Source organism: Strigops habroptila, chromosome 4 (genome assembly GCF_004027225.2).
Source record: "Strigops habroptila isolate Jane chromosome 4, bStrHab1.2.pri, whole genome shotgun sequence".
NCBI lineage: Eukaryota > Metazoa > Chordata > Aves > Psittaciformes > Psittacidae > Strigops > Strigops habroptila.
The window spans coordinates 77936647-77964262 of NC_046358.1; the positions used below are offsets into that span (position 1 = coordinate 77936647).

At 37.8% G+C, this 27616-nt stretch overlaps 2 protein-coding genes and 1 long non-coding RNA gene across 10 annotated transcripts in view; 2 read left to right on the plus strand and 1 right to left on the minus strand.

The window, feature by feature from the left end:
- The window catches only part of LYRM1 (LYR motif containing 1), a 14681-nt gene extending 6429 nt beyond the window's left edge, over nucleotides 1-8252 (plus strand). For all 6 annotated transcript variants that reach the window (XM_030482673.2, XM_030482670.2, XM_030482672.2 and 3 more), the window contains 3 exons: nucleotides 830-988; nucleotides 2016-2108; nucleotides 3752-8252. In XM_030482673.2, coding sequence (XP_030338533.1) covers nucleotides 830-988; nucleotides 2016-2108; nucleotides 3752-3868 — 369 coding nt within the window. In that variant the 3' untranslated portion in view covers nucleotides 3869-8252. The remainder of the gene's footprint in view (nucleotides 1-829; nucleotides 989-2015; nucleotides 2109-3751) is intronic.
- A 205-nt stretch (nucleotides 8253-8457) lies between these two features.
- On the plus strand, nucleotides 8458-11433 carry LOC116915265. Its single transcript, XR_004389900.1, has 2 exons — nucleotides 8458-8646; nucleotides 11119-11433. It is a non-coding gene; the product is annotated as an uncharacterized LOC116915265 (long non-coding RNA).
- DNAH3 (dynein axonemal heavy chain 3) overlaps nucleotides 10913-27616 on the minus strand; it is a 64652-nt gene continuing 47948 nt past the window's right edge. For all 3 annotated transcript variants that reach the window (XM_030482647.1, XM_030482645.1, XM_030482648.1), the window contains 15 exons: nucleotides 26820-27486; nucleotides 26542-26707; nucleotides 25974-26190; nucleotides 24913-25095; nucleotides 23845-24043; nucleotides 20773-22914; nucleotides 19623-19848; nucleotides 19043-19287; nucleotides 17469-17585; nucleotides 16245-16399; nucleotides 15282-15449; nucleotides 13706-13848; nucleotides 12936-13140; nucleotides 11506-11643; nucleotides 10913-11323 (listed from right to left, as the gene is read on the minus strand). In XM_030482647.1, coding sequence (XP_030338507.1) covers nucleotides 10970-11323; nucleotides 11506-11643; nucleotides 12936-13140; nucleotides 13706-13848; nucleotides 15282-15449; nucleotides 16245-16399; nucleotides 17469-17585; nucleotides 19043-19287; nucleotides 19623-19848; nucleotides 20773-22914; nucleotides 23845-24043; nucleotides 24913-25095; nucleotides 25974-26190; nucleotides 26542-26707; nucleotides 26820-27486 — 5325 coding nt within the window. In that variant the 3' untranslated portion in view covers nucleotides 10913-10969. The remainder of the gene's footprint in view (nucleotides 11324-11505; nucleotides 11644-12935; nucleotides 13141-13705; nucleotides 13849-15281; nucleotides 15450-16244; nucleotides 16400-17468; nucleotides 17586-19042; nucleotides 19288-19622; nucleotides 19849-20772; nucleotides 22915-23844; nucleotides 24044-24912; nucleotides 25096-25973; nucleotides 26191-26541; nucleotides 26708-26819; nucleotides 27487-27616) is intronic.

Sequence of the window (27616 nt, forward strand, 5' to 3'; positions counted from 1 at the left end):
TTTCTGCAGTGGATTTCTTTCAGGGATAGTTGTGGTCTGGCATGAAACAGCGTCACCACTTAAATGATAAAATACTTATTTACAGAGAATAAGAATAGAATAGGATTTCATTCTTGATTTCTGACAAAGATTCCTACCACACTTGGAGGCTGATTCAGTGGGCTGAGCAGGTACGCAGCTCTCTGAAAATCAAGACATTCAGAACTTTCCTAAATCCACAGTTAGTCTGCCTCTCCTGCAGTGCTTAGATAAAATAGCTTTCATCACTTTTTCATCACATCAAACTCCAGCTGAATCATTACTATATACTGTAGTGGTATCACAAATAAGCTTCTCAGCCTCTGAAACCTATATAGGTTTTCAGCAATACCGTGGTGGTTTTATCATGTATTTTATTCACAGACTCCAAGATGCTTTGCAAAGATAGGGTCAGCACTGGTACAACAGTTTCACAGGAAGGGGGATGCTCAGAGCTTCGGTGACTCGCACAATGTCTGTTGCAAAATAGCAGTGAAGCACAACCTGGGCATTCTTGTACCAGGCTTGTGATGCAGCAAAGCACTAAAGCAAGTGCTTAACTTTGAGCAAGAACTCGAGCTGTTTGAATGGAGACAGGTTTGAGTGTCAGTTTGAATACTTTGCTGGACTGGTCTTCAGCTTTCAACAGCTAATTACTGTTTACAGCTATTTCAGGTTTTTTGTATACTCAGTATGTCTTTAGATGGTGGAAATACCTTTAATTCAATTGTGTGAAAAAGCATACTGCTTGCTGGCCTTTAGCAACTCAAATGTTCATGCATATGTTTGGGGTTTTATGTTGCTTTTTTAGATGACCCCAGTTACTCGACAACAAGTTCTTGGCCTTTACCGCAAGATATTCCGAATAGCCAAAAAATGGCAATCGGCATCAGGACAGATAGAAGAAACTATTAAAGAGAAAGACTACATTATCAATGAAGCCCAAACATTATTCCGAAAAAACAAAAATGTGAGTGTCCTTACGGTTTTGATTTTCTGAATGGTTGTGCTCTTGCTCTTTGCACTGTCACAGTGATTGGGTGCTAAGATATGAATATAAGAGTGGATTTCCCAACATTTCATTCACCTTAAATGCTGGTGTATTTTGGTTATAGTTTAAATCCCACCATTGAAATAGTAGTAAGAAAACTCAAACCATTCCAGCTCTTCATTAACTACTGTAGAAGTCTAAAAGGTCTAGAGCTTTCACTAAAAAATAGCAAGAAAAAATTAAATTCCAAAGATACTGCCTATGTAATTGAAGCAGCTTTTGCTGTTTTAGAAAGTTAGCTAAATGTACCATTATCCCTGCAATGGCAAACAGAGCTCAGTAGCTTCTTATACTTCTTTTCTCAAAGCAGCAATTATTGGCAATTCTTTTAAAAGAAGCACTTTTTTTTCCTAAGGAAGAAATTTCAAACCCCTTTCGAAAGGGACAATACAGACTGCATGGTAATCGAAGGTCCTTCTCGTAATCTGGATCACAATGCTTGCTTATATCCCATTTTGGTCTGGGACTAAATTGAAGTAATGCAAAATCAAAAAATGAATTTAAGTCACACTTTACACCGCATTTCTGACTTCAGAGGGAGTTTCTGGATAGGATGATAACAGAATGTAGACCAAGGAGTCTCTTCTCTTTCTTCTCTAGCTACCTTGCAGAGTGACGAATGGGTGAGTGTGTTTTTTTCATAGATATATTAGTAGTTTACATGTGTATTGTGTTTTTTACAAAGAAAATACCATGTTTGGGTAAAACCCTCCTTCTGTAGCCTCAGTCAAGATAGCCTCCGGGCCTTAATATCCAGCACCATCAAGCCCAGAACTATTGAGTCAAGGCAAATGTTACCTTTTATGGATATGAAAAATACAATCATTGTATTCTTGGGATTGCCAAAAAAAGCTAAAGAAAGTCATGTGGCTGTGCATCACTTATGCTTGAGCTTTCAATTGCTAACTGCTGTACTTATACAAAACATTTGTTTCTATGATCTTAGGTAACAGATCCAAAGTTGATTAAGCAGTGTATAGAAGAATGTGAGGCAAGAATAGAAATCGGACTTCACTATAACATCCCCTACCCAAGGCCTGTGAGTATAAATTTAAGTCACAAAGTCTTCAGCTACACCCTCTTGGCTCTCACGGGGCAAAAATCACATCACAGTCCACATCACTGTCTCTGCAGTGCATTTTTAGATGAGCTGGTATTTAAATGCTATGCTAAATCAGAGCCAAATAAGCCAAATGTATATTGAAATGTTTTCCATCTATCTTATTTCACTGTAAATTGGCTAATTTCTTCTCAAATTAATAAGTCAAAGCCTAGATGGAGTTGCATGAGATAAACTCTCAAGGCCTTTAGGCAGTCTTGTCCAACCAATGTCCAACCAGAAAAAGACGTTGATGAAATCAAACCTGTTAATCTTTCCACATAATAAAAGAGAATGAGGGAATAAAAATACTTAATTACATCTGCCATAGATACAATTATTTTCATAGCCTACATTACTGGTAGCTGTTCTCCTGGTCATAAATCAGGTCTTAGAAACACCTGCCTATGTTGCTTCTTTTCCCCTGTACCTAGAGAAAAACACGTCCAAGATGACTGAAATCTGGAAGTTACAGCAATGTCTTCTATTGCACCATTCAACATAGTTTCCTCACTGCTGAGTCACTTCTGTCTGTAGTACTTTATGCTGCCTCCCACAGAAACTTCCTCTCAACTCCTGTTGATTAGTTTGTCTTTTCACATCTGTAGTTTCCTTAGAAAGGCAGTCAAAATTAAATTGTATTTCCATCAGATGCTTGCCTAGAATATGGTCAGTGTCAGCATCTGCTTCACATACAGCTTTTTCTTTTTCTCCAGTAGAGATAATAACAATGCACATCTGACAAACAATGCTGCTACAAATGGGCTTAAAATGTATGCTCTGCAGTGGCTTCAGAATCCCAGAGGATCAGTCTTAGATCCAGTGTCTCAGACAACCTGGATGATCATTATTTTTCAGATTCTGGAAATCTCTATTGCTGCTTTAGTCAGTGCTTTTACTACTACTTGCACCTAAACAGCTGTCTTACAGGATGACAGCCTCGGCAACAATAACATCTGACTGCTAAAACACCTACATTTTTCAATCACTTAGAGGGGGGAATATAGTTGCATGACTCCCACTAACAGTCTCATGAAATACAAAGACTTTGACAATCAAAGGAAGAACCTGTCACCTATTGCTCCTTCTGCTTGTGGAGTCAATGACATTGTGCATTTTAATATGGTATACATAATCATAACAATAAGAAGACAGTCTTTCAATATATAGAGTTTTGTGACTTGTTAGGTAGGTATGAGTAGAGTGCACTGCTACTCAGGAATTTTTAGAGTTTTCTATGTCTTACTTTTCTGGAACATTGTCAGCAGTCCTATTTCAACAAGCATTTTTTCATTACAGTCTGACACCAAGCTCCAAAAGAAGGTTACTAAAGCCTAATATATGATTTTAATAAACACAACATTTAGGGCCTGAAGGTTTCACCACTAATCACACCTCAGAGAGTGCTCCTCCTAGAGAGTGCTCCTCCTAGAAATCTAATAAGCTGCTTTGAGATGGTACAGTTGCCCTCTCCAAAGTGTGAAGAAGTTATTTCAAACTCAATTAAACCTAGTCTGCATATATACCTTCTTTTTCTTGTAGCTTCTCAATTTGCACCTAACTGGTGGGATTTTCTTTTCCAGATCCATCTACCTCCTATGGGTCTTGCCCATAAACAAGGCCGTATGTTGCGACACCAGGAAAAGTTAAGGAAGATTTCTAAGCCAATATACCTGAAATCCCATGATGAAGTTTCATAACCCATTATTTAAGATGCGATGTGTAATCACATCCTTCAAACTGTGGACTGCAATCCAGGTGATTTGTGTGCACAACTGTGAATGAAGCTGTTTGGTCACTTGCTCACACATTTCCGGAGGCCAAAAAGCTATGATACACTGTACATGATTGATAAGGTTGGTCTAGTATTTATTACATTTCAACCACTGACTCGTCAATAAAAGTAACACTTTTCAAGGAGTGAGGTGTGATATGAGATTACTTTGACATCAGGAAAATTACAGCAGGTTTTTAAACTCTGTTGATTTATATCAAGGTTCCCTGGTGGTTTGAGAATTATATATGCTCAATTGTGATTCAGGGCAGTGCCTTGTCTAAGGGTCAGCAAAAATCAAGAAAGTCCAGGAGAATCAAGCAGACACTGCACCTTCAGAGCTTCCAAATGCAGGTGGGAATACAGTGACTGCTTTATGCAACTGCACTCCTTCCTCTCTTGTCCCTGCTCTGCCTATTGTCCCTGAAGAATCATTTCAGTTTCATAGTATTCTTATAGTGAAGTATTGTTTCTAAAGGGACAGTAGCAAGGAGACATCAGAAATGCCACAAGTCCTCCTTTTTCCTTTTTGCAAACTGCAGGGGAGTGGCCTAGAGCCTCTATGTCAGCTTTTTTTATGGTTTCCCCCTGCTTCCTTTGGACAGGGTGTGGATGTGAAATGCAAAGTTTGGAATGCCATTACACAACTCAGAGTAAAACATTCCAGTGTTGGGTTCCTCAGGTTCCCATGTATGGACTGACTGAAAACTCTCTCTTCAGGGTATCACTATGGAAGCCAGTTAAGGTGCTTTGGGTATCTTCACCGTGCATTTTTACATGCTACAACTCTCTCTTCTGTCTCTTAAGTTTGAGGGGTATTTTTGCTTTGCAGGTGCCTCATGAATGGAAGTGAAATTAAATTAATTGCCCCAGAAATTAAATTAACTGGCCACCAAATGTTTTGGCTCCTTTTCAGTGCTCTGGCTTTACCAGGCTGTTTACAAATTCTCTTCAGAAAAGTTAGGCTAGAAGTACCAATGAAACCAAGCTGTGGACAAGAGCCACATTCTACTGGGAGACTATATATGCGCAGCCCACAGCTGTGTTAAGGGCAGAGGGTATGAGCAGCAACCCATTCCAGCCAGAAGTTAAGGGTGGCAAAAAAGCAGATTTGAAAATGCAGTGTACATTATTTCCTATTTAAATGGGCAAAACCAATGAAGTATCATTTTCTGAGCTCTCCAACTCCTCCTAAACTCTCCAAGCCCTAATAGAAAATGGCAAAGAAATATTCCTGTCTACCTTAAAAATAAGTTAAAACTGGTCATGTGCAGAACAGAATGACAGTTCCTCCCCCAAGAATGTACTTTTCAGAGTGGGAGAAAAATACAAGCGGATGAGAAAGTACAAGGAAACAATGAGAAGAGCGAGTCAGCATGACAGGTACTGGCTAGCCCAATTTCTCACTACCCTTTATGGCTCCAATCCACAAAGGTACCTATTCCCATATAATTATTTCCTGGGAATACCTCCTGTGGGAAGTATCATGTAAAATGCCATTGTTCTGCCTGTCAGTGGGAGCTTTGCAAATTTACTGCTGCCAGGAAGACACAAAACAAAACTCCTTTAGCTGAGGAAAAGTGGGATGGAACAAAGACAGTAAAAAATAACATGATTATACACACTGCTTAATCCTTCATTGAAACAAGTCCAAATACAGTCTTTTCCTATCCTCATAGAGACGTGTCAAGTGAGCCAAAGAAAAATGTGCAGAGACAAGGGTTTTGAATGGAAGCTTAGGCTCATTCTTTATCATTAAGGTATCATTCTGAATCTTTCAAATTGTTAAAATTCACGTGGCTAATGAAGGTACTGATGCTGTGACTAATCAGGTGAATAAACAGCTATGTAAATGAGCACTGTAAATTTACTGTCTGTATTATAGTCACAACTCTTTGCTGAGCACATACCGCAAGACATAGATTAATTTCAAGAGAACATCCCTAAAGTTACAGAAGATTCACACTGAATTGAAATAACAAGATGAGTTCATTTCTGAAGGGAAACATAAATAAGCAATTTTTAAAAGTCTCAAGTAGCCTTAAGTAGCTCAAATGAGTATCCACTTCCTTGACCAAAAAGCCAGTAAACTGAACTGCAGTAACAGCATCATATTATTTGAGATGCTTTCAAATGCTAGATAGCCTATTTTTCAAAATAAGTATTTGAGAAATTATTAACTAGTGCCTGATCTTCATTATGTTCCAGCACCAGAAGGCAAAGACTGAAATTTCTTAAAACCTCAAGTCTGTTCAGCTAAAGGAAGGATTAGATCAGCTCTTTTGTCAACTCTGGAGAGCAAACCCCTTTTTTTCACAGTTTAAGTTAAACTCTGTACGGCAAAGAAAATCTGCCTTAAAGAGAGTGCTTTGGTTTTAGAGGTCAAACTGGCAAACTTTCATTTTGAGGGAGCTTCATAAAAAGAATTTCATCTGCAGCTCAGTCCAGTGGGTAGGCGGATGTCTGAACTGGTACTCATTGTATTCATTTCCAAAGACCATATAACTGCTGTCAAGAAGTATCCCAATGATGGTGCAATATATCATTCCTACACATTAATTTTACTTGCAAAAATATGTTGGCCAATAATGCCTCTGAGTTCTTGAAAGTTTGTAATGCACTGGATTCAACCAGTCAGTGTACACTCTGTCCTGTACTTCCTTAACTTTGTCCCACTTTCGTTCCAGAAAATACTGTCTCTTTCCAGTTTATCACACTAGTCAAGAGATGCTTTAGAATAACTTAGAATAAGAAGATGGCAGTAACTTTATATTCTTTAGAAATAAAAATCCTGGGTCAGTTGCATGAACTCTCCCGCAAGTTAACCGGTAGCAACACAGTAGTAATTTGTTAACATGCTATCTATCTGGCCTTGAATATCTAAATAACACCTCCTTTCTGGATATTCTGTCCCTAACTCCTAATTTATGAACCCATGCACTTATGAAACCAAATTAACACTAACATTAGCAAGCACATAGTCATTTAAGAAGATGGAGTTGATACCTGCTTACTGAATGTACCCCCTCAATGTTACCTAGGGGTGAGGAAACACTCATGAAGTTGCAGCAGTGATCCGATCTGTTCCAAGGGAAGTATCATCAAACTGAAACACGTTAAGAGGGGTTAGGTTATCATCTCATCTATCTTCCCACAAATACGAGTCTGTTCTTGTAATACCTTTTACATCTAGAGAAATAAGGCAACCTGGACCTTACTCCCTTGGGGCCCTACAATGTATCCATCAGAAATTATATCAGTAACATCCATCTTTTATCCACAGACAGAAAGATCACTTATTTGATCATACCTATAAACTCATTTTCAAGATTTCTAATTACAGGAGAGACCCACACTTCTCACTAATTTTTCTAATCCTATTAGGCAAACCATTCTAGCTTATAGGAACTCTTAAGTAGAAGAATCCTTTGTATTGTCTTTCACTTTTTCATTGTATAATTTTCCCTTTAACAGCCCAACGGTGCTAAAATCAAGAGAGATAGTACTTTCTGTTCCTGAAAGGGATTTTTGTACAGATGAGATAAGAGAAAGGAAATGTACTAACCCTATCTGTCTTACAGCATCTCTAGCTGAAAATCTGTCTCTGCTCTAAGGAAACATCTCTTGCTCTGTAATATCTGTATACTGCAATTTTTCCATCTGCTTTGAGTTATTAGCAAGGCTGTAAATATATGATTTGCTGTAATTGCAGGTGGTTTTTTGTGGTTTGTTTAATGAGAGCTTCTAATTAAGAAATGGAAATACTAAACCTGTAAAGCCAAGAATTCTAATATTATTACAAGGTACTTTATTTGCCCAAAAATTTTCTACACTTTTATCATGTCTAACTAACAGCTGAGTTGCTTTTTATTTTATTTTTAATGCATCTCAGCCAAAAAAGCTTGTGAATTCCAATGTTTAGCCAGCTTATCATTCTTCAGGAACGTCTAGACAGTGCTCAGGAAATAAGGTCAGGAAGCTCATTTCAAAGAACCACAGAAAAATATCTCTAAGACAGATATCCCTCAACGGTAAATTCCATTACTTTTTCTCTAACAGTAAGGGCAGTCCAGGAAATCACATACTTCAGTGACCATCAACTAAAGAAACAGCCGTGCCTGATCCCTGGTGAAAGGGCAAGCAACAGATGCATGAAGATACAGACTTCTCTCCTATCTATATCTGTTGGTCACACCTAAAAAAGCTTGAAATACATTTTTAATTACATTCTAAGAGACGTCTTCATCTCAAATCTAACATTAACACAGAAGAAGCATTTATAAAATCAACACAGTAATAAGGACACTGCACACAATGTAATAGCAAAGCCACTATAAATTCAAAGAACTGTGTCATTTAATAAACTGTCCATTAGTGTTTGTTCACAGAAAGGTGTTAACAAGAAACCCACATGGCAAGCTATCCTACAGTATTTTCCAACAGTTTAAAAGTAATTTATCTCCATCAAATGTAATTTAGGCAGCATTTACTAGTGAATCTGGCTTTTAACTTAAATTTTAAATTAAATTAAAAAAAGATTTTTTAACTTAATTTAGAGGACTGTGCTTGCAAGACTAGCATTTTCCGAAGAAGGATCGAGAAACTCAATCCTCAAATGCCAACTTCTCTTCATGTTACTGTTTTAAGAACGATTACTCCACTGTTGCCCCAGCTTCTCTTTCAGCAGTGCCTCAGCAGCCACAGGTAAGCTGTCACCAGTCACTAGCATGTATGAGCTCAAATCTAAATAGAGGTCCTTCAGAGAGCAGCGACTGAACTGATCAGTCCATAGCAAAGGATCTAAGAGCCAGGTCTAGCCTCTATGGCTTGCATGCAAAGCACCTGGTAAGAGGAGGCTCATGACTAGTTTTTTACCTCTGATGCCGCTGTGACCTAATTAGTGATCTGAATTGTTGCTGTGATATAACAACAATTAGATGCAGCCATTCAAAAATACGGTAACTACCACAATGGGGTTTTTTAATATATAGTACATTTCAGTTAGTTTTAATCGTGTTAAAAGTACAAAGTGTCTGTGTTATGAAGCCTAAGAAAATACAGGTTTTCTAAAGGACCAATTTTAATTAATCTTAATTTACTTCTAGATCTTCTGAAACATAATTCTTTTCTCAAAAACAGTTGTCAGTTTGGATGATTGTGCTGTTACATTCATAAACAAGTTTTATCTTTGCTATAGGTGCCAAGTATCATTTGGCCTAAATTGTTAAAAGTGTAGTTTCTTCCTATCAGTAAGCTGAAACACTTGCACATCTCTGTGCCCTTTATTGAAACAAATATCTATTTAATGTCCTGGCCTGACATTTTTGCCGTAGTCACCACGTAACAATAATGATGCTCCAAGTGCCTGTATACTGTACTGTTAGTGAGGCACCAAATATGGTACAGGAAGAAACTGTACTAATGGTCTATGTCTATCTTTGAGCAGAGCAGCACTGTACAACATAGCTGTAACACTTCTGGCTTACCTGTATGTTACCGTTCTTAAAAGTTACTATTTTATTAATAGTTGTATGAAACAACCTGGGGGTTAATAAAACAATACTTTACACTGTTTTCACCTATTACAGCTAAGCACCACACAACAGAGAAATTCCTATGACAAGAACTATATATTTGAATAGTCATAGCACCATCACTTAATGACTGTAGCAGGATCTTGGGAATTGCTGAATTACAGCTGCATCTCTGACTTTATGAGGCCTCAAGCAAGTTATTAAAATGCTGCAATTTGGGCAGTGAATAAAAAAACCCCAACAAACCAAAGCCCATTAGTGGATGTTTATGCAATGGGGTTTTTTTTAAATGTTTGCCTTGATCTTTGTGCTTCTCTTGTACTGTGTACACAAGTCGTCTAATGATGCATCTTTAGTACCTTCTTGGCATGCTGTGGGGATTAGCTAATGACTGCACAGCTCTTTGAAGATGTTTGGGCCATTTTATTTTTAATTAATGTTTACAAGCTACTTTGAGCTTCTCTGATGAAAGGGCTTAAATAGGTACAAAATTTCAGGTGGTTATTAGTGCAATATGCAAGAGGGCAAGATAAGGAAGTAAAATGAGACTACAGGAAAAAGGAAATAGCTCCATTTATCAGGCATCTGGGATATGTGGGTAAATAATGGTGAAATAAAAAGTTAAAAAACTATGAGACAGGCATACTGCTCTGCGAAATGACAGGCTCACAATGCATATGCTGTCTAGAGATTTTCTATGGAATTGTGAGGGTGCTGAGGCACTGGAAGCCTCAGTAGTGGTTGCCCCAAGTAGTGGTAAATGCTCTATCCCTGTCAGTGTTCAAGGCCAGGTTGGACAGAGCCTTGGGCGACATGATCTAGTGTGAGGCATCCCTGCCCATGGCAGGGGGATTGGAACTAGATGATCTTAAGGTCCTTTCCAACCCAAACCATTCTATAATTCTGTGATTCTGAGGCACATCTTCAGGGAGCGTCGGTTATTACAATTTTATAATACAGCTCTGGCAGTTCACTCTAGCTAAAGATTGGGTTTATTTGTTGGCAACATACTATTCTCATCTACTCCCTCTTTGGCCTACATGCTCCTGAGACACAGCAGTGGTAGGCAAATCCACAGAGTCTTATTTGCAAGAGTTATGGATTAGATTCCCATTAAAATCAGCAGCAAAACTCCTTGGGCCCAATTTCATTATCAAAAAAAAAAAAAAGCAGCTCTACAATAGCAGCTAGATGTTAATATTCAGATTTCTCAAGATTTGTAATGATGTGGGTGGTACACAGTTTGATGGGAGTTCTGTTCATTCTGATCTATTGCAAGATAAAGCCCAGGCCTTTGAAATAAGTTTCTGTTTGTAGTGTTCTATTTTCAATCACTCTTGATCAGTGGCTGATAATGGCTAAAAACCAAAGGAACTTGGGAGCTGCTTTGAAGTCAGCAGGAAATCCTGATACATAAAAATAAATAAATGCAGATATTGGGGAGTAAAGTATATGTTTTAATAACAAAATATGAATGTTTGACATGCTTACTCTCAGTCATCTAACTGGCATAGCGCTGCCACACCTCGATTTATCCAGTGTTTCTGGGGCTTGTCTGATGGGAGTTCAATTGAGAGAACATAGTTGGTCGAGTGGCCGGTAGTGGATAAGACACCTTTTCTCTCACTTGTCTTGTATACAGGGCATGAATAGATGTTCATATGACAAAATTTGGAACTATCTCCAGGTTTCAGCCAAATTATGGGCAAAGAATCGTAAAGGATTTTTGGAAGTGATTCTTCAATTACCAAGGATTCTCTATCCCATCGTGCACCTTCCAAAAAAAGGCCTCTCACATAAGCCCCATCTTCTGGCATTTTCTCCATTGTGTGCTCCTCTTGCATCACCTAGAATGATTAAACCATTGCTTGACTTTATTTTTATCTGGAATATGTTAAATCCTGTAAGTGATAGTCTGAAATTGCTCCTTTAAATAAAACTTCTTTTCATTTGAAAACTCTATTCCTTACTGCCCCAGAACATGTTTCAAGCTGTTCAAGAAAAACAAAATTCTGCTGCATTTTCTTACCTCAAATTCAAATCCAATATGGTCAATTGGGATTGTGTATTTTCTGGCATAGTTTTGTAAGACACCAGTCAAAAAAGACTGAGTGAAGTAGAATCCTGAGAGCCAAAACACAGTGGGCGGCCCACTGATGACCCAATCCTGAATATGTAGAGAAAAAGCAAACAAGAAAACATACATTTGTAGCTTCACTGTGCCAATTCACCAGAAAAAGGATGTCTTTCAGGATGCTGTTTCAGATATACTGAAACAGCACAGTGACATCTAAAGCTTAATGGAACCCTCTGCATATTACCATTAGTTCTGTATTTTTTGGAGACCGCAAATCACAGAAGTCAGTTATTTATGATGAAAACAAAAATAATCACTCATTTTTAAACAACCACAACTCAGTCCTACTGAGAAAGAAATTTCAGAAAGTAGCATAAGCATATTTTGGTAAGTCTAGATTCTAACCAGAAAAAAAAAGGAAAAATTATTTAATTTGGACACTTATACTCTCTTTTACAGTCTTGTAAAAACCAATCTCCTAACATGAAAAAAGGCCAAATTTTCTTACATAGCATCTTCACTGATCACTGTGAAGGCACTACAGCCAACACCTCAAATCTTAGTAGAGGAAATCAATCCAGTACAAAGATGACAGACAAGGAGATCTTGGGACAGGATCTTTGTTGGATATCACAAAGTCAGTACGAAAGACAAGGCAAGGGCACAATGTCCCCCCACTACTCTAAGCCATTTGGAGTCAAAAGAAGCCCATATGCTACTCTGATCCAGCAAACAGGAAACTCTGCTGCTTACGCAAATCTTTCAGACACTTCTTTCTAGCTTTCTCCTCCTCTGACTTACATGAGTGTTGTGGTTTAACCAAAACCAGGACAATGGGGTTCCACTACATCTCAGTACCCTAGCTATTTAAGGTACATCTAAAATTTTAAGTAATTTAAAGACAGCGCTAAGAATGCAAGGGAAAGGGTGATGGAAGAGTGAGTAAAGAACAAAATACCTTGTTTAAAAATGTGTGGAAACGGTGTCACTTTCTATTAAACTTGAAAGAGATTTACAGTCACATATATAAAATTTAATAGTGCCTGTTACACACTGTTTCTAAAGCATCCTCACACCTGGTTGAGCACTCTTTGAGCAAAGAAGTCATTAAGACATCAATGCAATCTTCTAGAAATAGAAACATGGAAACTACCGTATGCAGCTCTGGATTAGCACCAAAGGATTATACTCCCAACTCACCCTGCTGAGCAATTGCCCAGCTAATTCCAATGCTGTTAATGCGGTGTATATTGGGTCATAAGTCTGTGCAAGCAGTTAACAATCTGGAGCTATAAGGCCACTGCTGAGTGAGGACAGTACTGATACACGTTGCAGCTTTCAAATACCAACTCCTTAGACCTGTCAGTCTCAGTTTAGCATACCTGGAAGAAGACCAAGCGACAGAGGAGATCAGACACATAACTTCCCAGTGGCTTCAGTGATGGATAGGACTTGGCAGCCCACATTGATGGTACTTTTCCTATTAGCATGCTGTTGAAAACATCTTCAAGTTCAGATGACATCAACACTTGGCCTTTAATGGCTTTGCGTAAATTAATGAGGCTGCTCCGAATAACTTCAGTAAGCCTTCAGATAAAACAAAGAGATTGTCATCTCATTATTTATTTCTTATTATCTGGCTAAAGGCCTCTGAGTCCAACTTGAATGAAGGGCTGATCAAAGCTGGTAAATGTCCTATCAGAAAATGCTTATCTCACCTGTAGTTATCAAAACTCCTACTTAACTTAGAAAAGCAAACAAATAAAAGAACACATACAGAGAAATGAAAGACAGTGAAAATTCTCATTCTAGACAAGGGAAATCAAGTGACAAGAACTTTAGAGATTGTAACACTGATTAACAGAGTGTGTTGTGAATGCTGGGGCCTGGGTGCGTCTTCAAAAGAATAAAGTAGGCTGTCCTACCTCAATACGACAAACTCAAATGTGATTGAAGTTCATACTCCAAGATTATAAGTACTATTTCCATATTAAGGTAGTCAGCTGCAGCTTTCAAGTCTTTTTAAAGGGTTCATCCAAAGCAGAATCTTTGTTAAGAACAATGTATTGTAAAAGGCTTGTAACTATTTAAGCACTGATGAATGCAAGCATACTTCAGTATTAGTAGTGCTACACAAAACACTGAGCCTTACCTGTTAAATCGAATTAGTTCTTGCCTAAGAACTGTGTTCATCGACTCTTCATAAAGTACTGGGTACATCTTCATAACCTCTTCCATATCAAAGTCACTTGGTAATTTGGATAGGATGTCCTGTGTCAACTCTTCAACAGTTTCCTGAAAGCACAAGTTTGCAGTGATAAGGAATTTCCTTTTTTTCACCTATCTTTATTCAATAAATTCCACAAAACACTATAGATCTTACATTTTTTCTGTACAACAACATATGTGTTTTAGTCCAATTTTCTACAGAAATAATGCTTACATGCTCTTACTCTCTTTGTGCAACATCCTATCTGTCTCTGCATGTGCCTTCTTGCTCCTTTTCCCTTCTCAGTAATTTTAAATTTGTTAGCAATTTCAATTTAATTTGCAAAAATGTTTTCACAGCAGCTTCTATGGAAATAGGCAGCAGAACAGACAAACACAATCCTACTACTGCCACAGTGAAGGAAAAGACAAAGCATGCAGCATGGGAGAAATGATAGGAAGACCCCAGCCACAGAAAAAGCTTTACTTACATCATATTAGACATCATAAGATCACCAGACAACCCTGCAAATGAGGGATTGTCTAGTGCCAATTCCACTTTTCAACACTCCACTTGTGTATAAAATGCAGGATGTCAAATCTGAGGGGCTTGAAGGGTCATTTATCTCAAATGGGCATGGATTTGGCCTGTGTAACCTGAGCTGCAACGACAGGATGAAGGAAAAAAATTCCCAACATCTTCACAACCAGGTCCCATGAAGGGATAGGTGACAGTGAGGTCTGCGCCCAAGTGATTCTATTCTGCCAAACTGTCCCCTTTGTGCCACACAAGTCACACACACAGTTATACGTTTGGGACTGCAGAAACTGAAGCAGCCAAGGGAAGCAAAAAAATCACATTTCAAAAACCAAGCATTCAATGAGCAATAACAGACTGGAAGTGCCATTATAGCACAGACTTCACCAGGAAGACAACTTTTGCTCCTAATGGCCGTACATTGATTGCCTGATGGCTGAATGAGTTGATATAATTTTCTGCCACTCTGGAGTCTGTCCCCTGCTGAGAATGGCAGGGATGGTCATACAACTACTGCTGGATGAAGTCAGGCCAGTGCATGAACCTCCACCACTGGAATTTGTAGACTGGAATTACATGTCATACCTAAAATTGCCTAAAGATGGATGTGATTTGAGTTGCCTTATCAGCTCTGATTGTTAACTGTGGTCTAACTACAATTCATGACTAAAGTGAAGCACTTCACTGTTATTTTAAAAAGTGAAATATGAAAGGAACATTCTTATTCAAACTGCGTGTTCTACTCAGCTAGGAGGGGTTGTGTGTTATTAACCTATTGAATTCAAAGTCATTAGGGTATCTTCAATCTTTAAAGGTTCTTCTATGCCAAATCTATCTACTTCTCTACAGGAACATTCACATCTACTCCCAGTGCCAGTCATGTGATGAGAGACGGTGGATTACCCTGAAAGGTAACCCACCCTTTCCATGACAGGAAAGGGCACCTTTCCAGATTGCAAGTTGATCTTCTTTCCCCAGTTACCTGAGGGGACTTGCCACTTCCCCCTGCTTCTCTTGGCAAAGTCAGGAGCACTCCATGGAAAAGCTGGTTAGTCTCCTGGTTATCCTTGGTGATGTCTGCATTTTCATGAAGTCCAAACACTTCAGGGTGTGTTATAATTGGTAAATTTCGTATGTATTCAATGTAAGACTGTAAAAGAAACATTTACATACCAGAAACCATGCAATGCAATGACAAAAATCATGCAATTCATAAATGATCAGTAAACCCAACTTGGACAGAACCTTTCCATTTGCATTCAAACACATTAGTTCCCAGTTAAACACAACTAGGAATTGACTTACTCAGTCCACAGAGAAAAATACTAAAGTTTTGAATGCTTCCAAAACTCACCGAGGAGTTGTTCTTACCACCCTCACATAGGTAGCAAGAGAAAGCAAAAGAAAGGAATGTACATTAGAAATACACCAGGAGCACTGGCAGGAGTCACAGGAGAGAGTAGGATGCTGTATGTATCACTCCCACAACTGCAAACTACACAAATAGTTATGTTATCTCTGTGCAGTTGTTAGAAGGGGAAAAAGGGATGAAAATTGAGTCAGCGATTCCACCATTCATGCAATTCCACCTCCTCATCCTGATCACTGCTTTCAAGGCAAAAGTGGTTGCAAGAGGGTGCAGAAGTACCCTGTAAATTCCTGAAGCCTGATTCCTATTGGCTTTCTAGAACTGTACTGGAAACCTGCACAGCAGTGGCTTTTAGTATCAACACACATCAGAATATCAGATGATCACTACATCTCCATTGATGTGTGTTAGATATTAAGTACCAGATTTGTATTTCATACATAAGATATATTCTGGCATTGCTTTGTGATCTTACGTTTTTTATTTTCTATTTGTTGCATTGGCATATCAAAGTACAGTGTAGATAAGATTTTTTCCCAATAACTCAAAAAGAATTTATATCTGTTATCTTCTCACCTCATATGGACCATGTGGTGGTATGTAGTAGTCATCTCCAGCTGTAAGCATATACTTGTCCTGCTCTATATCCTTGCTGTAGACTATGGAAAGAAGGGACAGGAGAAGACGCCTGTCTTTATCATCTGTTACTCTACCTCCATAGTTACATTCCCCTGGGAAAGGACAAAGAAAACCAGGATGAAAAATTCAAAGTCAATGAACAAATAAAAATTGTTTCACAATAATGGACAGCTCCAGTAAGCTCAAGTTCCAAAGCTCTGTGTCTTCAAAGATTTTAGGTCCTATGCTTCAATTGATTCAATGGAAATTAGTCACTTTAACACCATTGGAACTACAGGCCAAATTTGTGTGTCTTGATGATGAAAGGTTTAAGGAACACTATGAGCTGGTCTGAGAAACTGCTACTCATGCCACAGTAAATAATGTCATGTTTTAAATGACAACTCTTTTGCTTGAAATTCTCATAAGAATTTTTAGACCTGTCAAAATCTGAGCAGTGCTATATAGCTGATCCTTGTATTGTTCCTTTCACTAAAACTTAACGTGATTATGTATGTATAGAGTAGAAAGCAAGGGATCACAAATATGTGATACCCCTGTACAGAAGAGTTTGGAGAGATTTAAGCAACGAATGGGCAAGCAATGAGGGGAGGTTTACACTTGATTTAAAGTACAGAAAACAGCTGAAAGCTTACAGGTATTGCTTTAATTCTGACTCCTGAAATTCTTTTTCATAAAGCTAATCATAATATTAGAAAAAAATCAAGAATAATCTTTATAAGGTTGACAAAGGAGGTGCCAAGAAGCAGCTATCTTTCTAGAGAAATAGAACTGAATAGCCACAGCAACCAAGTTATTTACAGAGGTCAACACCTCCTGCTTTAAACTGATGAGTATTATCACATCCTCTGGTAAACTGCCAGTGCTATGTCAGGATCCTATTGATCAGTTAAGGTGAAACAGAGGCCATTGATGTTTTTATTTTACATATACGAAACAACAACCAAAAGGTTTGCTGGACCATTAGTTATTGTTCTGGCTATATATGATCCGAGCAGGGGCCTCCAAGGGTTTGGGTTCCAACTTCTCTGTATGTGGAATGCTAAGAAAGTTAACCTGAATGGAATCCACTCAGTTTGTCAAGAACTGATCAGTTTATCACTCCAACAGCTGAAAGTGTCTAGCAAAGTCAACATGTATTAGAGGGTGTAATGCCTGTACCTGTAAGATATGTCAGAGCTTCAAATGGGACTTCTTCATATTCGTTCAGAAACATCTGGATCTGTCGCATACTAATTCTGAGGTCAGATTCGTTGAACTCATATGGAATATTCCAACCTGTTTAATTCAGAAAAGATGGGGCAATGGTGCACTGTACTGATGCACTGTACTGACAACCATGCTCAGGAAATGATGGTATGGTACTACACTGTTACTACAGAGCTGAAGATAACAGCTGGTAGACAATACCTAGAAAGCAGCCCTGGAATTTACTGGGCTATTTATTGCACAAGGGACAACATGATTCCATAACAATTTTGTATCCTAAGGCACTATTACCATCATTCTATATAATTAAAACATAACCACAGGCATTTTGGCATCACATACTCCTGAAAAAGTAGATTTTACCTTAAGTAGAACACAGACCTGCTCAGTGCTTTTAGCTAATCTGTTGCTGTCTGGAGAAGATGAGAACAGGAGGTTTAGGTCATTGATAGGTTTAATTTTTAATCAGTTTACCCATCTATTAATGCTGTTTGTATATGACACTCAGAGTAACAGCACAAAAAGAAAACCCAAACCAAAAAACCAACCACACATGAGCACAATCCACGTAAGAGAATCCTTCAGAAAACCTATACCCATAGTGCAAACTGAAAAATAGGGCTATTGCTGCAACTATCCTTCTTCTCCCAGACAGCTGGTCGCATTAAAGCATAGATGTTGCTCTAGAAAATCACCTCTTTGTCACTTACAAAAATTATATTTTTACTTTAAAGCAGTAAATATCTTCATAGTGGCAGTCTAGTGTTTATTTAAACAGCTGCCTATTAAAATAAGGACAGTGGCTTTCAGTCAAAATATAACATTTCATAACTGTAACCTGTTAAGAGGAAGACAGACTCAGTCAGAATGGAAAGCTGAGAACTTCATGTACACCAGTGGAGAGTGTTAACTTTATATAGCTATAAAAACGGAATTTATAGTTCCATACATTTCTGCATTTTATGTAGAATTCTATATAGTTTTCAAAGTATCTCCAGATTTCAGGAAAAGCTGAGGCACTGATTCTTACGCATATCTTTTCACTGTTGTGTTATGAACAATACACTGTAGCTACATAAATTTGTTTCATGCCAAGTAAACATATGCACTAGCTTTGTTAAAACAAAGTATACACATAAATAACAAAAGCAGAATTGAGAAAGACAAATATTTAATTGCAAAAATTTAAAACAGAACTGGATTTGATGGTTAGTAAGAACTACAGCAATAAATTAACATAGAAAGCTACAATTTAATGTAACTACTGTGTAATATATTTACTTGGAAAAGTGGTACTTTCTAATCCTCCCTCAGGGTAATACTTTTAGTGGCTTCAAGAGTAGCTTTGCCTGAATAAGAATCCCTACAAATAACAGCTTTTAAACTTTATTACGTCCTGTGCAATACAGATTGCACTCCTGAAATATTGCTAACAACAGTACTGCCTTTTTACAGAGAGGCTCCAATAATACACTTCAAAATGACTGATCTTTTTGAAACAACCTGCACAATAATATAAACCTTACCCAGTGGGCCAAAGTTTCTCCTTTCTTGCACAATAGCATGAAAAAAGCAAAGGCCAAACAGGAGTTTTTGCCACATTTCTGGCTTTTGGCAACTGTTAAAGAACACAGGGTCAGAGATGGGGTCATTAAGGTATGATCGAAGAAGGTTCACTCTCACTCCTTTTGGAGGCTCATTCGTCATTTTGACGCCATTCTGGAGGATACTAACAGGAAACTTTTCTGATGGATAACTAGTTAACCACAACCTGAAAAGAATTTTAAAGAGCACATTATAAAATAAAAAAAAATCATCAATGTTGACAAATCTTCAATTTGATCTGCAAAAGACTAAGGCTTGTTACTTGCTTAACTATAATAACAACATATAAATTTGTTCTAAAACAAAGGCATAAAGCAGATTATATTGGACAGGTAGAGAAGATGACATCCTTATTAGGTATCTTTATTTTATGGTTGCACATAAATGACATCAATGTTATACTTAGTTGTTCAAACAAAAGAAGTTTCATTTCTTTTTACTAGTGTCTTCAGCAAATAAGCATTACTCCCATTAAAAAGAGGAAAATATTAAAACCCCTACCTGAACTTATCATTGGTATTCTCAGGCACTATAACTTCCTCACAGATTTTTTCCAAAGCAGGCATCCAGCTAGTTGCAAGATGGCAGTTTTGCAACACTACCCAGGTTCCATCAGCAATAGCCTGAGAAATCATTTTTGCTGCTATTGGGCCCTGGCCCTGTCCAAGCGAAATGGTTTGAATGTTTGTGCCTCCCATGCCAACATCATCAGCAAATTTTAGCAAACCTATGATAGCAAGTTTCACACATTCAAACAAAGTCAAAGTCTATGTTATACTGTCATTTCTATAATGTAAAACATAATTAAAGGGGCAAAAGTCAATAAATATTTTACTAAATTGATAAAAACCCACCTCAACAACCCAGAATAGTATCAAATGTTGTATCAGTCACTATGTTTCTGAGGCATATGCTAAAATTTAGATGTATACAGTAATACTAAAAAAAAACCAAAACCAAAACCAAAAACTAGCAAGGTTAAATGCCTGTCCTTTCTTTTAGCCCTGAGTGCTCAGTTCCAGCCTGCACTACAGCTCTCTCCTCTCTGCTGTGTGGGTACAATTGTTTGTGGGGGTTGAGCTGTAAATTGGATCTTTAGATCTGGTCAATAATAACCCTCCAGCTTTGCCATCAAAACCAGTACCTCCTGGAAATACATCCTTACAGTATGGCTCCACATGACAATTCTTTTGGCTGAAAACCAGGTTTAAAAATAATCTGGGTGGTTATATTTTAAAGGACATTTAACAGATGTGGTTTTAAGTGTGGTCACATACACCCTTTAATTAGTGACTGAGAGGGAAGAAACTCTCTGGAGGAGGGGCTGCAACACAGACTGGAGCAAATCCCAAACACCCACTGAAAGAATTGTATTGCAAGCATAAATTATAAACTGGTCTGGATGTTACAAGCTGTTAGATCCCTAAATTGCTGCTCAGAGACCTAGACATTGAATCACCACTACATTCATTCCACCCTCTAGCAACTTTACTATCGCTGTTTATATATGGGCAGATGCAAATGTTTGATATTCCATCATTGCTGTATTGTACTTTAACAACACTTTAAAGATCAAAGTACACTATTAGCAGTTTAGTCACACTCAGAGACATTTAACCAGACTAAAAAAAAAAAATAACAACAATCTCACCTGCCATAGGATCAGCACCTGGTGATAATACAAAAATCAAAGGGGCACAACAATTTGAATCACTGTAACTTTTTCCAAGATCAAAAGTAGGTGGTTCAATAAATGTTTTTCCCATATTTTCCACAATGAACTCCTGCACTGCTGGAATAATTTTGTCAGGTCTCAAACATCTGAGAAGAACCAAGCGATGTAACCCCATCAGTGTGCTCCAAGCATCTGGGAAGGCTTCTTCATGGGGTCTTGCAGAGTCATAGATTAGTTTCCACTTTGAAGAATTCTCTCTTACATGTTCCATTAGTCCCTGCAGGTTTGTCAGACTAGATGCACGTACAAGCTCAGCCCATGATTTTTCAGATAGCCAATCTGGAGCTGGATTGGGGTGAGGATTATCAAGAGCAACACCTCCTGTCAGTAGGAAACGCCAAACCTCATCATCTATTTGGTCTTTTCCCTTCATAATACCTATTGTCAGAAGCAAGGAGAATAACACTTTATCCTTTTCAAACAGCGAACGACACACATTATTATAGATGCTTACTGTGAAATGCTCAGTTATACTTCTAATCCTCTCTTCTAGATCTTCACTCTTTTTGCTTTTAGCAATAGACTGAACATACAAGTTAATGAACCAAATTAACGAATATTGGTACATAGGTTCAATGTTTGCCAGATCAGAGATGCAGAAGAAGATAACAGCTGAATGAAGAGCAACTGGTTTATACCCCATTCGAGTAGTATCTATTTGCATCTCAGTTACGGAGGAAATTTTTTGCTTTTCAGAGATTTCTTCAGATAACTCTTTGGATGAAGACAAAACAGTAATTGCTGTTTCATCTTCTAAGATGTTTCCTTCTGAAGTGGAAAGGATCTCCAGGATCTTATCTTCTATTTCCTTTAGTTGTTTCTTGTTGGCTGCACTTTCTATAATCAGTTTATTTTTCTTTTCTTCTAGCTCAGGCTTTTCCTCTGCAGCTACAATTCCAAGAAGCTGATCCTGAAGACCCAAAGGTGTAATCACAAAGTTGATTAGACAAACTTTCACAGCCACTTCAGGAAGATAATGAGGATTTCTTAAGCAGGTTGTTATGTAAAACCTGAAATCTCTTGAATATTCAATTATATTTTCCCCTAATTTAATGTATTCTACTCCTTGTTGTTTGAATGTTAGCTTTAATAAAATGGGTTCTACGAAAGCATCTAGTTCTTCACCAACATTTTCTAGCAAGACTGGCGTTCCAAGCTGAATAGCATTTTCTAATACCCTCACATAATGTGTGTCAGATAATTTGATAACTGACAGCCTGTTAGTTTTCTCCATGTTTTTTACCCACTTATTGGCTTGCCTTTGAGGATCTATCATTAAAGCCCATCTTCTTGAGTTAGAAACAATTATGCCATTGTCAGTGGAAAAAGAATCAACTGGTAATCCAGCAATCTGCCATGCACGGATTTTGACTGGATCCCCTAATGTATTACTTAAGCTAAAATCACTGGAGCACGGTATGTTCTTTTCATTACATAGGACCTGCCATTGCTGTTGACATTTTAGGCGGTAATCAACAGTAAAGGCTCCCAAATAAGCCACAGTTCCTGATGATAACAACACATCTCCTGTAAGGTCTATGTACCGAATTCCTAATAATCGTGCAGCTTCTGTCCACCTGTCTTTCTCTCCACCAAGACCACTAATCAGCTGTTCAGCTCTCACAATCTTTTGTGAGCAGCGTTCAATATTATCTTCTAATTCTTTCTTCCGTTCAATCATGTTGTCAAGCTCATCATTCAAAGCTTGGAGGCGATCAACTACCTCCTTAAGTTCTGCTTGTTTTATTTGTAGCTTCTGCATTTGAACCTCCAATAATTCTTCTGCAGCCTTCAAACGTTCGCGCTTTGGGGCAACCACTTTTGCAACACGGTCATATACCTCCATGGCTCGCACCCACTTGCATAGTCCTTCACAGGCAGATGAGACATTTTTTATGACAGCTGGCTGAAAATCTGGATGATCAATAAACTTCTCTCTAATTTTCTTCATTATAGCAGGAGGAATATTATCTTTGTCGTATGTCTTTAAGCTCTCCAGGAATTTTAGATCACTAAGAAGTTTTCTAGATGGCCCCCAGTAGTCTTCTATCATTTTACCTATATTGCAAACGATACTAAAATCAGGCTTAAAACATACGTATCCAAGCTGAAAAAAAACCCCAAAAAACTTTAAACATAATACAAAGAATTAACATCAATGATTTTGCAATCGGGTTTTACTATAACCACTAGTAAACCACTGTTAAGTAGTTTGGGAAAACCATTACCTGAAGAAATTCAGACAGAAACTTCAGCATCACTAACCTATGTCATATTTATTAATTACATATTAATTCTAAATCAACGAAGCAAAATAAGGGAAACATATTACTATAAAGTCTTTCTTAGCATGGTTTATTAGATAAACCAGTAACTATGTGAAAACATTCCTTCCTAACCTAGATAAGACAATTTTGGATGAAAGATAGAGTTCTTATTTTCAGTTATGAAGCGATGAACTGTTGGGGCCTAAAGTAGAAGGAAAGTGAAAGAAAAAGGTCTCTTTCCTCTCCTACCTTGCAAATCCTGTGCAATCCAATGATAACAACATAAATCACACAGAAAGCTTATTAGAGTAGTTGGCTGTCAGGGGTATAGTTAGAATTCTGCTTCCCAGCATGACTCATGAAGTTTGGTAGCAGGGATTAGAGTGGAAAATACAGGTGAATGGTTCCCAGCACACCTCCAGCTCCCAGCATTCCTCAAGACAATGCAAATCTCAAGATTGGGTTCAAAGCAAGTTGAAGAGACGACTTTGTGCTGGTGACTGGGATCGTATTTACAAAGCTTGTACAACAGCGTCAAGCAAGGGCAGTATGTTACAATGGCAAAAGCAGTTCTTAGCTATTCAGTGTAGTTTTAAGTCATTGCTAGCAAAATGCACTTTTAGTGGATATGGCTGCATTCACACCAGAAGCACTTCACTAGTACAACACAACAGTACCCCAAGCATTCCTAGAACAGGGATAACAAATACTGCATCATTACCACTGCCATTTGGATCAGGCTTCCTCTCTGGTTTAGCTCCCTTCATGACACAGATACTCTCCATGACAAGCTTAACAGGACCAGGTGGATTCTGCATGGATTTCACAAGAGAGATGTCTGAAGGATTCAGAGTATCAAGAGCTGCAAGTGCTGCCTCCAAAGCTGGCATGGCCTCAGCAAGGTCTCCTTCACATTCATCCTGTTAAGACATTGGGCAGAAGCCTGTAAACCTTCATACAATACCAGGTTTGCAAACTGATTACCCCACTACAGCACAGCCTCAGAGAGCCTTCTCTGCTTCTAAGTGCCTAATAAAAAGATTGTTCACAACTTTGTGTTTCTTGGAGAGAAAACAAGATTTGTCTGCACAGTTTAAAGAAAGAAGGTTTGTAGAGAAATTAGTTACTTCCACAAGCTGAAATGATAGCTGAAAAAGCCAGACAAGCTTTCAAGATCAAAGTCTCGCTGCTCAAGACAAGGAGAATTAAAATGCAAGTTAGATACAGTTGTTCTTAGTTAAATCTTACAGTGTTGATCAGGTAAATATATATATATACTGTGTAGCTTAAATTCTTAACCAGGTACTCAGATGGCAGTAATCATCTATCTTATCTATCACTGACATTTCCAATGAGTTACAAAAATACTGAGGAATCCTGCAGCTTCCCACGGGAAATTCAGTGCTACAGGCGAATGGCTATGGCTATATCTTTAGGTTATGCCTAATCCGGTTCCATGCAGCACTATGCCAAATTATCTCAGCTAATTCTAAATGAATTGTCTTTGCGCCTGGAAACAGTATAACCTCATTGCTGAATCTGTTTAGAAGGAGAATGTATCAGTACAGAAATAAGAACTATAGCTTTTGGAATGTGAACTAGAGAGAGAAACTATGAAGTACTGTGAGATACAGTCATAGTCCAAACAGCCAAAATTTACCTTGTTTATATTAGGATCATGTCATTCATCATCTCTTGCAACTTTGTTACTTTAAGAGCTTGGATCATTCCATTAACACATCATCACAACTCCCACTTACTTGGAAAGGCTTGAGCCCATGTATACTACCTTAATAGCTTTAGCAGCAGCTGCTGCTTCATTAGCCTCTTTTTCATCTGCTGACACTAGTTCCTTCTTTGCATCTACTTCAAGTGTTTCCTTTTCAATATGGACCATCATTTTGTCTGTTTCTGCAGAAGTTTTAATCAGTTCAGGCTGAAGGGCAGTCAGTTCTTTCTGCATCTCTGCAACCTGATGAACAGAACAGGAAATCAAGAAAAAATCTGTGTAAACATTGCATGAATTTCATATCTTGATGTCTTACAAAGAAAGATCAGAAGACACTATATTAATACAATCTAAAAAGGGACATTTGCTCTAAGTAATTATTAAAATAGTTCTCTGGACTATTTTTACTAAGAGCTGTTTTATTTAACAGAATAGATATTTTTAAAGGATTTTTTTTTATCATCCATGAATACACTTGCTTTTTTATGATCCACTTGATTTCAATAATGAGAAATAAAATGATTAATTGTATTTTTTTCATCACAGTTTCAGTTTATGAAACCCCAAATAATCCTTTATTGTACAGGTGGAAAACTGTTTGGATATACCAAAAGAAACTTGGAAGGAAATACAGAATTAGTGACAGGAACAGCTGTAAACTGGATGTCCTTCATCTAGCAGGTATCTGGAAGCCCCTTTGCATCTTGGGAAGATCAATCCCTGGATCACATGGGTTGAAAAAGGGGGTTATTTACCCGGAACCCAATTAATTTCCTACTAGGAATCTATTCAGGATGCTGAGTCATGGGTTGCCCATACAAAGCTTCAAGAAAATAATAAAATTTGTAAGGTTTATTCCTTCAACATTTAATGAGTACCATCAATTTCATTTAGCTTTCTATTAAGTGCTATAATCCAAACTTACACATCATATTTTTTAAAATGACTAAGCTGTAATCTAACTTTTCCTACTGGCTTTCTACAGAAAATTATCAACAGCGTCATGACTATGATGAAGAGGGAATTTGATGTTTTATTTTTATAAGTTTTAATCAGCTTATACAGACCCCATACTAAAGTATGCACATGGCACATATTCAGTGTTTTCATCTGGAACTTACTTGTGAAGCTGCAAAGTCAAGTTTTTCAAGTCCTATAAGATAACGAGTTCTCATCATGTCAACTTCTTCCCTTTTGCTATTCAGCAGAGTCTTAAAGGTAAGAATCAGTTCTAGGTATGAAGCTGGTGTCACATAGTTGTGTCTTTGCAGTGTAGCATAATAGCTGATGGAGAGCTCTCTCACACTTTCTTGGAAATATTTGCACATTGACACAACCCTAGAGAAAGTTTTTCCACATTACTATGCAAATACAATCTGTCTTCATGTTAATTATGAGGAAATTATGCTAAGTTTATCAAATTATATTAGTGTTAGTGAAGGCAGAATTTAGAATTTTAGAAGCTTTTTACCCATTATAAGGAATATTTTACTCTCATTTTCAAGAGTGGCCTGATTTTCAGAAATATCAGATACATCTATCTAGGTCTCTTTGACTTGCACTGAAATCCCAGAATTGGCTTTGCTTAGTCCATTCATAAGGACAGTTTCCTGATCAACTATGTTGGGGGTGCAAGGGGAAAGGGAATAAACATTTGCTTCGTATGTTTCGTGACAGATAAACTCATACTCTTTTCTAATATCATCTTCGAGTTCAACATCCTCTAAAAACTTGTTAGCAACCATTTCCAAAGCATCTGTAGGCCAGGTTTGGAACCAATCGATGGTGCAGCAGTTTATCAGTGAAGGGAACATTCGTAATCGATTCCGGAATGCATCTCCAACAGGACTCATGGCTAGAAAAAAACACCCCACATGATTGTTACCTAAGTTTGTTTGCAGTTAGGAAGCAGAAAAACCTAAGCCTAATAAAAAAACATTCTGAGAAATAACTCATTGTATACAGACCTAAGACTATATGCAAATTTTTCTTCACCCTTTCAATAAAGAAATTGTACATAGCCAGGGGAGTGGCTTCAATTTTCCTGTTCTCCATCCTTGCTGCAGCTTGCATTTTCTCAACAATTTCAGCTTTCTCATCTGCTGCAAAGATATTAGGCACATCACCGGAATTTAAAAGCATGTTGATATCTTCTACAAAGGCTTCATCCTTTATTTGATTATCAGAGAACAAAAAGGACACATTCTTGTTACCAACGCCTGCTTTCAGCATCACTTGTTTAACATCATCTTTCCATTCATTGACTCCATAGGACTTCGTAATTTCAATTTGAAAGAGTTCAAAGGAATTCATGAAGGTGGCCAGCTTGGTAGCACTTTGTCGACCGCTCCCGCCAACACCCACCAACAACAGATGTCCGTTATCTTGTTTCAATACTCTGCATATCCTTGAGATATGCTCAATAGCAAACTTGAACATGACTAAGGACATGGGTGCTTTGCTGATATTGTTGTATTCCTCAAGGTAGTATTCTATCACAGTTGTCAGTTTCTCTAAGTCTGTGATTTCATCATACACTTTTACATCAGTGTCCAGGTCTGAATAGTCTCCAAAGAACAGGCTGCGAATATCATCATCAGAGATGTTTTCAGTGGGTGAGAGATGACTCAGTACCTAGAGAAAAGACATGAATCAACAGATAATTCAAACTATTAGAGAATTATTTTCCTTGAAGTCATAATAATTCTTATCTACATAGTAATATTACTGTGGAAAGCACTGTTTTCCAGCTATTCTAGTTATT